The sequence below is a fragment of the Heptranchias perlo genome, chromosome 39, assembly GCF_035084215.1.
Source record: "Heptranchias perlo isolate sHepPer1 chromosome 39, sHepPer1.hap1, whole genome shotgun sequence".
Lineage (NCBI taxonomy): Eukaryota > Metazoa > Chordata > Chondrichthyes > Hexanchiformes > Hexanchidae > Heptranchias > Heptranchias perlo.
The window spans coordinates 12,617,410-12,629,915 of record NC_090363.1 but is presented as its reverse complement, the minus strand read 5'-3'; the positions used below and the strand labels follow the sequence as shown (position 1 = coordinate 12,629,915).

Genomic DNA, 12,506 nt, shown 5'->3' with positions numbered 1-12,506 from the left:
CCAAGGCCCAACCATCTTCAGCTGCTTCATCAATGACCTTCCCTCCATCATAAGGTCAGAAATGGGGATGTTCGCTGATGATTGCACAGTGTTCAGTTTCATTTGCAACCCCTCAGATAATGAAGCAGTCCGTACCCTAATGCAGCAAGAACTGGACAACATCCAGGCTTGGGCTGATAAGTGGCAAGTCACAATCGCGCCAGACAAGTGCCAGGCAATGACCATCTCCAAAAATAGTGAATCTAACAACCTCCCCTTGACATTCAACGGCAATACCATCGCCGAATCCCCCACCATCAACATCCTGGGGGTCACCATTGACCAGAAACTTAACTGGACCAGCCATATAAATACTGTGGCTACAAGGGCAGGTCAGAGGCTGGGTATTCTGTGGCGAGTGACTCACCTCCTGACGCCCCAAAGCCTTCCCACCATCTACAAGGCAGTCAGGAGCGTGATGGAATACTCTCCACTTGCCTGGATGAGTGCAGCTCCAACAACACTCAAGAAGCTCGACACCTTCCAGGACAAAGCAGCCCGCTTGATTGGCACCCCATCCAACACCATAAACATTCACCCCCATCACCACCGGCGCACTGTGGCTGCAGTGTGTACCATCCACAGGATGCACTGCAGCAACTCACCAAGGCTTATTCGACAGCACCCCCCAAACCCGCGACCTCTACCACCTGGAAGGACAAGAGCAGCAGGCACACGGGAACAACACCACCTGCATGTTCCCTTCCAAATCACACTCCATCCTGACTTGGAAATTTATCGCCGTTCCTTCATCGTCGCTGTGTCAATATCATGGAACTCCCATCCTAACAGCACTGTGGGAGAACCTTCACCACACGGATTGCAGCAGTTCATAAAGGCGGCTCACCACCACCTTCTCAAGGGCAATTAGGGATAGGCAATAAAAGCTGACCTCGCCAGCGACGCGCACATCCCATGAAGGAATAATAAAAAAAAATTGTATCAGTGTTCCCCTCCTCTCAGATACGGCACTTGTGCATTGTTTTGTTTTTGTGCTGGAGGCACTGGGATGTCCCAGCACTGCCCGATTGGCCCTTTCAATTTTTTCCGAGCGAAACGGGTGAGGGGAATTTGCCAAATCTGTTCATCGTCGTTGGAGCTGAGCTCCTCGATCCAGTTTACTGGGCAACCCAAGAATTGCGGGATTAATTGAACTCAACTGGATGGAAGGCGGTCCAATAAAACACAGACACGTGGAAGAAAAGACTCTGTTTCATTCATCAGCTGAGAGTCCACAGTTTTTAAAAGCAGTGACAGACCTCTTAGGTTTTTTAGCTCCAGAGTTGACTCTCCAGCCCAATCGTATGTTGAGAAATGTGGTGCACAAGATTCGGAGGCTGAACAGGCCACAGGAGGTGGAGGAGGAGAGGAGTCGGTGTGAGGATCATGAAGAGAAACTGAAGCTGGCCTATGAGGCGGACGGGAAGTTGATCTGTCCGGTGTGCAGGGACTCGAAGCATCAGAAGAAGCACAAATTTAGGGAGATAATTGAATTCATCACAACTCACAAAGTATGGAGCCCACACTTAAAGGGGAAAACGGTGGAAATGTGAAACCAAAAATGCATAAATCAATCAGCATCTGAAAGAAAGCCTGAGGTCTCCTGTATGTCTTTTCGTGGTGCATTTCCGGCCTTTCTTGTCTCCAGTTTACCTATTCTATATCACCAGTCTGGTATCCAGGTCGCACAGCTCAATTCACTTCCTTCCTATTTCCTTTTGCAGAATAAAGGAATTGCCTTCTTAAACGCGCTAAACCAGATGATGATCTATTTGAAAGATGCTTTGCAGAAACAAGAACTTGGGATTGCACAAATTAAAGTCAGTTCGACTGATCTACCCGTGCCAGGAAAGGCTTGCAATCTATCGTGACTTAGTGCGTGCAGTGGCTGCTATGCAGGTCAATGCTTACATTGCAACAGTCACTACACTTAGTGCTTTGGAATGTCCTACGTTCGTGAAAAGTGCTTTATAAATGCAAATCTGTTTTCTCTATAACATGTTAGCCATTTTGCACGCGATAGTGCGATGAATGAATGACTAGTTCATCTGTTTTTGATGCTGTTTAAAGGCGTAATGTGTTGGTCCTGGAAATCTTAACAAGATCTTAAGCCAGAATCAGATTCATATCAATTATTTCATTATTATAATACTGTGTTCAAAGAAAAGCTAAGATGAAGTGGAATAATATTACGGCAAACTAAACTGAAACTTCAGTGATGTGATGCAATCTATTGTCAATCTACCTTGGGCACACATTCAATGTGGGACTGAGGAGAATGCATTGTCCCAAGTTGGGTTTCCACCTCGCCCAATTTAATTCACTTGCGTGACCTTTTGAACTTCATGTTGCTGCAAAATCAACAAACTTACATTGTTTCTGTTTTCTCTTAAAGGACATTAGTTGTTGGAGGGACAGTTATGCATTGTCAATAATGGACTGTTGCTGATGTAACAGTTCAACGCCCCGATGTGTTCGAGCCCATGTCCTGCCGTGTTCTAATGGATATTAATATTATTGGCAAGATTTCTGAAGAGACGCCCACTGTTATGCCTGGGAATGTGTGCCTGGGGACAGTCAAAGGAACCTTACAGTACAAAGTATGGAGAGAAATGAAGTAAATCACCCATCCGTGTAAATGAGTGGCATTGCCTCCAGCAGCAATCTATATCCAGGTGAACATGGATAATCGAACTCTCGGCCTATGTTGAATTTCAAACGATTCTATCACCAGTTGAGGCTGTCGAATTCTCTTCTAGGGTTAGAGGTTTGAGGCAGAAACTCCGAACATTCGAGGTTAAATCGCAGAGGTGGATAAGGGATATGGGATTAGGAATATTGTCTCTCATAGAGGGGTAAATACCAACATGGACTGGCTGGGCCAAATGCCCCTTCAATAGGAGAGGGCAGAAAACCCTTTACACTTGATAAAATTTAATTCAGTTCCCACCGCTTACAGTTGGTGCCAGTGCGATTTGCCCAATTTATACGGTGGGCGGTTTCCATTAAAAAGTTCTGATAATAATTAAACCTTGAAATAGACAAAAACTATCCTCGGAGTCAACCTAAGCATAGTGCTATTGGTAATTCTCATCTAAAGTCTCGACCGAAATCAATCTGTGCTGCTTGTTTGCTGTAATTTTCTTCATTTGCAATGATTGCTGGTATAAGAGCAGCAGAGGCAGGAGCAGCAGCAGATGAACCTGAACTCTACTGAAGCTTTGCAGTTGGAGCAAGTGACAGACAACATAGGAACAGGAGTAGGCCATTCAGCCCCTCGTGCCTGTTCTGCCATTCAATTAGATCATGGCTGATCTCTATTTTAACTCCATCTATCCTCCTACGCTACGTAGCCTTTAATACCCTTACCTAACAAAAATCTTATCAAAATACCTGAGGTAAAAATCGTCTGTTGTCAAAAGCTGTTTGGATCAGCTGAACTGCTTGGATTGGCCGTACCTGAACTGCTTGGTTGGGTTGTTGTCATGTAATTTGTTTGGAGGTTCACCTTAACGAGGTGCAGTCTACTCACTGAACACCCGTTTCTGCCCAAAATACCCGACGCTGTAAGCGAGGACTTTGTAACTGACAATAACAGTAATGGAAATTAATCAGGGCTCTTTGCCCGATTTCAATCATGGGCGGTTTAAGTGGTGGGGACAGTCCGTGTTTTACTGAGGTCCATTTTCTGTTCTTCTACCTGGGTCAGTGTTTGGGTAAATGGCTCACAGCATTTGGGCAGAAATGCTTGATGACTTCTGACCCGACACGCAGATTTCTGGGGAAGTCTTGATTTGGAATGCAATCTGTTTATTATTATTGAAGTGATTGTAAATCTTCGAAAATTCTCTCCTCGGATTTTTTGCAAGATTGTATGATGTGTACATTGAGTTTCATTGCATTGAGTCTGCAGCACCGAAACAGGCTATTCGTGTCTGCATGTATATGTGTGGGTGTACATTAATGTGTGTGCAATATATTTATCTGTGTGTGCTCGTGTGTTTGTATATGCGTGCCTGAAGTCAGTTAATGCATGTGTATGTTTTGGTGAATGTTTTCGTGTGTAGGTGTTTCTGTATGTGTATGTGTCCGAGTGTGTCAAAGTGTGTGTTTTATGCGTGTATGCATATGTACATATATCTATGTACATGCATATTTGCAGGTGTGTGTACCTTGTCTCAGATCTCTTGTCCGCCCTCCCTTCTCGTGGTCTAACTCTCGCCAACCACCATCTAACTGCAGTTCAAATTGTCCTTGAATTCTGTCCTCAAATGACCCAGACAGGCAGATTCTGCCAGCCACGCCCCTCAATCTAGTTGACAGCTCCGTCCCCTCAGTCTGATTGACAGCCCCGCCCCCTGTGTCTGATTGACAGCCCAGCCCCGTCAGTCTGATTGACAACCCCGACTCCTCAGTCTGATTGCCAGCCCCACCTCTCACTCTCATTGACAGCACGTCCCGGAGTCTGATTGACAGCCTCCCTCGTCAATCTGATTGACAACCCCGCCCCCTCAGTCTGATTGACGATCTAGCCCCCTCAGTCTGATTAACAACCCCGCCCCCTCAGTCTGATTGACAACCCGCTCCCTCAGTCTGATTGACAGAATCTCCTTTCACTCTGATTGACAGCTCCGCCCCCTCCCTCCCAATCAAAACATTTTTCCACCCAGTGGGTGGTCGGGATCGGGAACTCACTGCCTGAAAGGGTGGTCGAGGCAGAAACCCTCATCATATTTAAAAAGTACTTAGATGTGCACTTGAAGTGCCATAACCTACAAAGCTACCGACCAAGTGTTGGAAAGTGGGCTTCAGCATAATAGCTCTTATTCAGCCGGCACAGACAAGATGGGCTCCTTCTGTGCGGTAAATTTCTATGATTCTAATATCAGGCGGGGTGTAAAACGGGTGGTCGATTCGACCGGTCCGTTTATCGCCTGGCGAGTTAGGTTAAAATCTGTTGAATTGTATTTTTGTCCTGTGTATAACCAACTCATTTTTTTCAAACTATGTGAAAACGAAATTAATTTAAGATTCATTATTTAAATCAATTTACCACGAAGGTAATTTCAACATCTTTTGAGAAAATTCTCTGATTGAAGCACTCGCTCCCTGTGTTGTGTATATTTGTTCAGTTTATTAATTTGACATGACGATTGTCTAATCAGTTGTAGTTTCTAAAACCAACATTCATTAATTTAAGTTGCTTTTTTTCCGCTGGAAAAGTGCACCCTGACCCACTTCTACAGTTCAATATTCGCATGTTATCAGTATAATACATGAATATTGAAAAAAGGTTTTCGATTGATGCTTCGAAATAAAATGATACGTTGAGCGGTTATGTATTTTTTCAATATTTGTCTATTAAAGCAGTCATTTGTTCTTAAAGTCTGTGAACTTTCATTTATTTTCAAAGAACCAACGAGAAATCTCTGACTTCAGTATCTACAGAGAGATTTCGACAAAGTTCATTTCACATTCATGACCAACCACCGAAGTGCTGTCTGATCCTGGGTTTCTCCCACTCCCATCCATGGTGTCAGACACTTCCATTCACTCCCCACCCCCTCCCCGCCAGCAAACACTGTCCACTCCCGAGTTCTGCAAGACACCCGGTTGTGCCTCTTCGGTGCTGCCAAAGGAAAGGATTCACCAGAGACCAATGATCCCAATTCCCCATTCCCATTCCATCCTAATCGCATGGCCACCTCAGTGTTAAATAACTCAGCACCGCAGCGCTTCAGAACCCGGAACATCACTTTGTGCGGTCACACCTCAGCACACCTCCTGCAAAACTGCTCCCATTTAATCCTGGACCCTTAATCCGATTCTTCTAAAATTACTGAATGTCAGAGCTCTCCTTCCATTGGACAAAATCGAAGCTCACCCACTGCCCTGCAGGTGAGCCGCAGGACTCCCACACCAGCTCGGTGAAAGCCGAGACCACCACTAACGTTACCAGAATCTATGGACAATTCAGCATCCAAAGAGCATCGCACCAGAGGGCACAGCACCAGGGTTGAGTTAAAGACCTCAGACGTCCAATCTTCTCGAAGGAATTTATTTACTTCAAAGTATCATAGTATCATAGTAGGTACATCACAGGAGGTTGCCTTTCGGCCCATCGAGCCTGTGCTGGCTCTTCGAAAGAGCTATCAAACTAGTCCCATTCCCCTTCTCTTTCCCCATAGACCTGTAATTTGCCGATCACCTTAAATCTGGTCCTCTGGTTACTGATCCTTCTGCCACTGGAAACTGTTCCTGCTTATTTACCCCATCAAAAACATTCATGATTTTGGACACCTCTATCAAATCTTCTCTTAACCTTCTCTGTTCTAAGGAGAACAACCCAAGCTTCTCCAATCTATCCAAAGAACTGAAGTCCCCCATCCCTGGTAAGAATCTACTAAATCAATTCAAAGCATTTTGCTTTCACCCTTTATATTGGAGTAACTAATTTTACATTTGATCTTTTTGAACTTTCCTATTCTACATTTTATGCTCTCATATTTTACATCAGTCTAATCGGTGACCTCAAATCCCCAATCCATAATCCGATTCTTCTAAATCTGACAATCGTGTCCCAGCATTACTGAATGTCAGAACTCTCCCTCCGTTGGACAAAATCCAAGCTCACCCGCTGGCCTGATGGTGAGACTGCCACACCAGCTCGGTGAAAGCCGAGGCGACCACAAATGTAACCAAAATCTATCCCTTCCTCCCAGTGCTGTCGAAGGTCACAACCATCACCCCGCCCCCACATTAACGCGAAATGACAGACACTATCCTTCATTGTGTTAGCTCCTCTCAAACTCTTCTTGTCTGTAAAACAGCTATGGGAAAAATTAAGGTCAATTAAAGAATTTTTAATTTTAATAAGAAGTGAGACAACGGATTCCGTTTTGAGAGAGAAATAGACAAAATGCGCGAATTACTTGCCTGAAGATCGATACAAGCCCAGGATATCATGTAATAAAGAAAATCTGACTCACTCCCCTTGAATCAGTAGCTCTGAGTGTATTGAACTGCGTCTTATCAAGCCTACCCCCTCTGGACGCCTCTTCTGTCAGGAAGCACTTTTTCCACACAAAAGTTAATAGCAATCTGCAACTCCGTCCCCCAAAAGGCTGTTGATGTTGAGGTTCAATGCGAGCATTCAAAACTGAGGTTGATAGATTTTTGTTGGGTGAGGGTATCAAGCGATATGGAGCAAATGGTGTTAAATGTCGTTAAGATACAGTTCAGCCATGATCTAATTTAATGGCGGAGCAGGCTCGAGGGGCTGAATAGCCTCCTCCTCTTCCTATGAAATTCTAAATTTACAAGTAGGCCTTCAAGCTTGAACGCTCTCCAATCAGCGACCCCGCTTCCCCATTCATTCATTTTAATTCACGCGAAAATCCGGCCGGCGAGCGAAGAGCCTGCAAACTTTTTCTGACTGTGAGCAATTCAACGGGAGATTCCTGTGTGTACAGGGCATTTCTGTGGAAGAACTGTGTTAATTTGGATGGATGTAATTATGTTTCAATTCGGTGAAACCATTCAATTTACTTAAATAAACAGGTTATTGGAGCCAGGAGACGCTTAATCATATTCTTCAGCTCATCTCTGAATTTACTCTGGGACGCTGCATAAATAAACGTGTTTGTGCAGGAACTCAAAGACCGAAGCATGTATCCGGATTGTTCCATAATAGTGAAAGGGTCGTCGTAATTTGCATCTAAAAGTTGGGTGTCTGCAAATTGTACATAAATATAAAATATGAATGATACCATCCATAACAGTATAAAACTGCCAGATATGGCGAGCAGTAAAATCATCGATCTTCTTCGGTTCTCCATCTCTGGATCATTGTGATTTTCACCATCCTTGTTTCCTCGGAGTCCCCTCCTCACTCTATTGGCCAGCACAATGTGCCTAATAGTCAGAGCATTGAGCAGTAAAATCAACAAAAACGGAAGAAATGGGGTTAAAATATTTTCCAACCACAAAAATGCTGCCCATATGGGTGATGTATAGAAGCTGGATTTCATATGGCAGGACCATGGTACATTGTTAATTATTTCCCGAGGTTCAACTGCAAAGTAGAATGGAATATTTTCTAAAGCGCTGAAGAAACACACCACTGCTACAACCACAGCCGCAGTTTTTTCTGTGCAATATTTTGTTCTCAACTTTTGACAACAAATGGCGATGAATCTATCAAAGGTGAAAGCGACGGTTAACCAGATAGAAAAATCATAGGAAGCAAGAAGAAAGACGATATTGATTCGACAAATAGGAGTGTAGTTCAGGAATGAATGTGGGAAATAAGCATCTTGAATCTCATACAGGATTACACCAAATATCAGGATCAGTAGATCCCCCGACGCCATGGCCACCAGGTAACGGGTGATGCAATTGGAGAGGCCGCAGCTTCCGCGGGAGAGAATCACAATTGTCACCAAATTGGCTGCAAAAAGGAAGACAATGAAATTACTAAACTCTCCTTATATTGAGAGAGCGATCAGTCGAAAGCTTATTCGTATGAAAATCTATGCACTTTTTATCTTGTCGCTCAAAAGTCTCTCTCTCTGCCAGATAAGATGACGGATGCTGAAAACACAAATTTCTTCATGCATATACATCGGCTGACTTAATCTGTGAGTTAACTCAAAAAAGCTTTGCTGCCTCCAATTACACTGATAACTTACAGTTTGCATGCACCGTCGCAGAGAGAGCAGGGAACAGACATTGTCATGTCCCTCGCACAGATCATATATAGTCATTTAAAACACCCTCAATAGTAATGCAGTGTAGGCTTTTGAGTGATAATATGAATCTCGCTGTAATATTCCATCTTTGGTTGCCTGGAAGCAGATGAAAACGACTACAAAAGTCTTTTCGCTGCGTTTTTCTCTTTATGTAACTTGCAGGCACGATTTCTTAGATACATTGCTTTGTGTGTATAATATAAGAGCAAACATTTTATCCTGGAACGTACACCATCTATGTACCGTCAAAGACGCTTGTTTCAAAGCAAAGTATTAAATGAAAGAAGTCACCGCATCTCTATATAGAGAGGGTTGTGGAGAAACATTGGACTTGTGCCTGGAAAAATTTATATCAAACTTAATATTAAAAACATTGATGGTGATATGCATCCGATTCTGACATGCAAAGGGCATTTGAATTTAATTCATTGATATTCTGGAATAACCATTAATATAGAAGGGAGGCCGTGGAATGAATGATTACATTTTGAAACTCAGAAGCACAACAATTGCAGCTGCCTCCGTAGTTTCATTAAGTAATGTTTCAACTAACTTAAAAATATATGTTTCAAGCTGTCTTTAAACCCCGTTTATACGTATGTATAATACTACAGTTCAAAATCTCTGACACCAAACCCACAACCCATGTCAAACATATATCTCAATTTATCATTCCCATGATAACGGTATTTTTCGTGTTTTTAGTTTTCCAGAATAATAATAAAAAAAACTGCCCACAAGTTGAATAAAGTCTATTATTGATTTATATCATGTATTCCTTGTCTTACTAAACCCGCAGAAAGCAGCAGCAACACATATTTTATCTCCAGCAACACTTCACTGGGTCGAAATTCGAGGTAGGAGGTTCTCCCAATCGCGTGTCGTAACTTTGGCTGTTAACACGGTCTCTCCTGGGTTTCTGCAAATCTTCTGCCGAAGTGGAGACGGGAGAACACAAGGAAAGTTTACTGCTATTACACTAAATTAACCGTGCAAAAAAAAAACCTCCGGGCAAATAGTTGTCTTCACCGCCGGGGCATTAAGCATTGCTTGGCCGCTGCACAGAGAGGAAATTCCAGGCGAGATTCACATGCTAACACAACCCGCCGGATTTTCCTTCTATGTACAATAATTAGAAGGGAAATCCGTCGTATTGTGGAAAGGCTGTCGATGTTCGCCGACAGTTTATTTTGCCTGCGCTCCGCAGGACCCGGTTTGCCTTTAATTTGCAGGCTGACACCATTAGCTGGCCACACATTAATGCAACGTCAAATATCGCTCAGCTTCAGGCACGCAGCCTGCAGGATTGCTCTGTAAACTTAACCTTTCTTAGTGGTTGCCCGCGGTCAGCAACGTCGCCTTTCACCAACACATACAGAGAACCTCGCCCACGGTTTGCGGATATCCAGCAGCATTGACAAACAATCGCTGCTGCGGGCATATTCTCGGAACGTTAGTTGGCAACTTGTCCTGATGGATGTCTTCTAATTTTCAACAATGTTAACCCACCAGAACCCAACTGCGATGCTAATATTTGATTCGGACTGAAAATTACAAATAAGAATAGAAAATGCTTGAAACTCAGTAGGTCAGACAGTATCGGTGGAGAGAGAAACGGAGTAAACGTTTTAAGTCGGTGACCTTTTATCAGAACTGGTCATCGATCTGAAACATTAACTCTGTTTCTCTCCCCACGGATGCTGCCTGTACTGCTGAGTGTTTCCAGCACCTTCTGCTGTTATTTCAGGTTTCCAGAATCCGCAATAGTTTGCTTCTAATTATTACATGACTCTACAAAGGAGACGAAATTCCCACTAACTTAATTAATTTAAAATTACTGAACCAATAGTGCTGCCTGTCAGGTTATTATATTAAGACTATGAAGGAGACGTTGAGTTTTCTTATTGTTATTAGATAGATGGCAGTAATTAATGTCGGCACATCAACCATATCAAAACAAACGGATAATATTATTACACCGGTAATAGGAGCAGTGATACGGTGAAACACTGTTACAGATGAATATTACCTGATCGCAAGCGGCTTACCCGGAATACCGACTGTTGCAAGAATAGGGTAGTATATGTTTTCTATCTGTATGATTACTGGCTGTCCCATTTTCGGAGAGAAGCGACGTTTTCTGTTTGTGTTATGGACACGCAGGTGATCTGCCTTCAAAATAAGGGCTTCTTTATACCTGAGAGAAAGCTCAAGTGACACACGGTCATTGCACAATGATTGGCATGAGGTAAAATTAATTGAACAAACAGATTAAGCTGAGCGTATTTAATCGCACTGTTCAGGGAGTCGGATAATTTGCAACACATTTTACATTGAAAACAAAGCGTCCAAAATATTAATTTGATCATATTTTACATATAAAATATTTTGAAGAATGCACTCCTAAAGTAACGGTATAGACTCCTGAAACTGAGAATACTCGTTCATAATTTCGTGGAAGGCATTTGATGAAATTAATGTCCACACTTGTGGTAGATTGGCACCATCTGCATTTTAGTTACATCCAGGATGTTTTCTTTTTTAAAATTTATACTCTATATTATATTGATATCAGGTGGTTACATTGCATCGATATATCGATGTATCGAGATCGGAAAGCGTTTACAGATCCCCACAGAAAGTGATATCGTCAGTTGTATACAACAGAGCAGTCCCACGAAGATGCTAAGATGTTGGATTTCTGCATCAACATGTGTTGGGCGGAGGTGAAAGGGACAGGGTTTGGTCTGATATGTACCGGCTGTGAAAAAGATGAATGTGGATAAAGATCTCAATAGCCTTGCCGTGTATTGTGCATGTACAGGAGTTGACACAATCGGGCTTTGCCGTATCAGTGAATCATTGCATTTTACTAGCTGTGTGCTGTACATGTACAGGAGCTGACAGGGAGACACACACAGACCGGACCGATCCAGTCAGGAGTGAATCGTTCCATTTTACCTGTTGTGGACTGTACACGTACAGCAGCTGACAGTGAGACACACATGAGCTATACAGTAACAGACGAGAGTGAATAGTTGCCTTTTACCCAATGTGTACTGTACATGTACAGGAGCTGACAGGGAGACACACACGGACCGTACCGATCCAGTCAGGAGTGAATCGTTCCATTTTACCTGTTGTGTACTGTAAGTATACAGGAGCTGACCCTGAGACGCACGCAGGACGCACAGCAGCAGGCAGGAGTTCATCCTCCCCTTTTACCCACAGTGCACTGTAGATGTACAGGAGCTGAGAGTAAGCCACACATGAGCTGTCCAGTACCGGCTGCAATGAACCGTTCCCTTTTATACACTGCATACTGCACATGTACAGGAGCTGTCACTGGGACACACCTGGGCCGAATAGTATCAGATGGGAGTGTATCCTCAGATTTTACCCGCAGGCTATCCAAGATTGGGTATTGTGCAATGAGAAGGTGTTAATTAATAAACTTTTTATGCGGGGTCCTTTAGGGAAGAGTGACCATAACGTGATAGAATTCTTCATTAAGATGGAAATTGAAGTTGGCTATGATAAATTAGGAAGCTTCATTAAAAGGCATGACGGTGGATATGCAATGGCAAACATTTAAGGAATGAATGTATGAATTGCAACAATTATACATTCCTTTCTGGTGCAAAAACAAAAAAGGAAAAGTGGCGCAACCATGGCTAACAAAAGAAATTAAGGATAGTATTAGTTCCAAAGAGGAAT

The 12,506-nt window shown here is 43.1% G+C and overlaps 1 protein-coding gene across 1 annotated transcript; it reads right to left on the bottom strand.

Annotated features, from left to right (window-relative positions):
* Positions 1-7,583: 7,583 nt before the first annotated feature.
* LOC137305005 (probable G-protein coupled receptor 139) lies at positions 7,584-10,907 on the bottom strand. The gene is made up of 2 exons (XM_067973775.1): positions 10,838-10,907; positions 7,584-8,488 (listed from the first exon to the last, which is right to left on the bottom strand). The coding sequence occupies exons 1-2, from the start codon at positions 10,905-10,907 to the stop codon at positions 7,584-7,586; spliced, it is 975 nt and encodes a 324-aa protein (XP_067829876.1).
* Between the last annotated feature and the right edge of the window lie 1,599 nt (positions 10,908-12,506).

Bases quoted from the DNA above. Each gene is read 5' to 3' on its own strand.
- LOC137305005 (XM_067973775.1), bottom strand. From the start codon at position 10,907: ATGGGACAGCCAGTAATCATACAGATAGAAAACATATACTACCCTATT. The intron at 8,489-10,837 runs GTAAGCCGCTTG...TCCTTTTTGCAG, and splicing joins TGCAACAGTCGGTATTCCGG to CCAATTTGGTGACAATTGTG.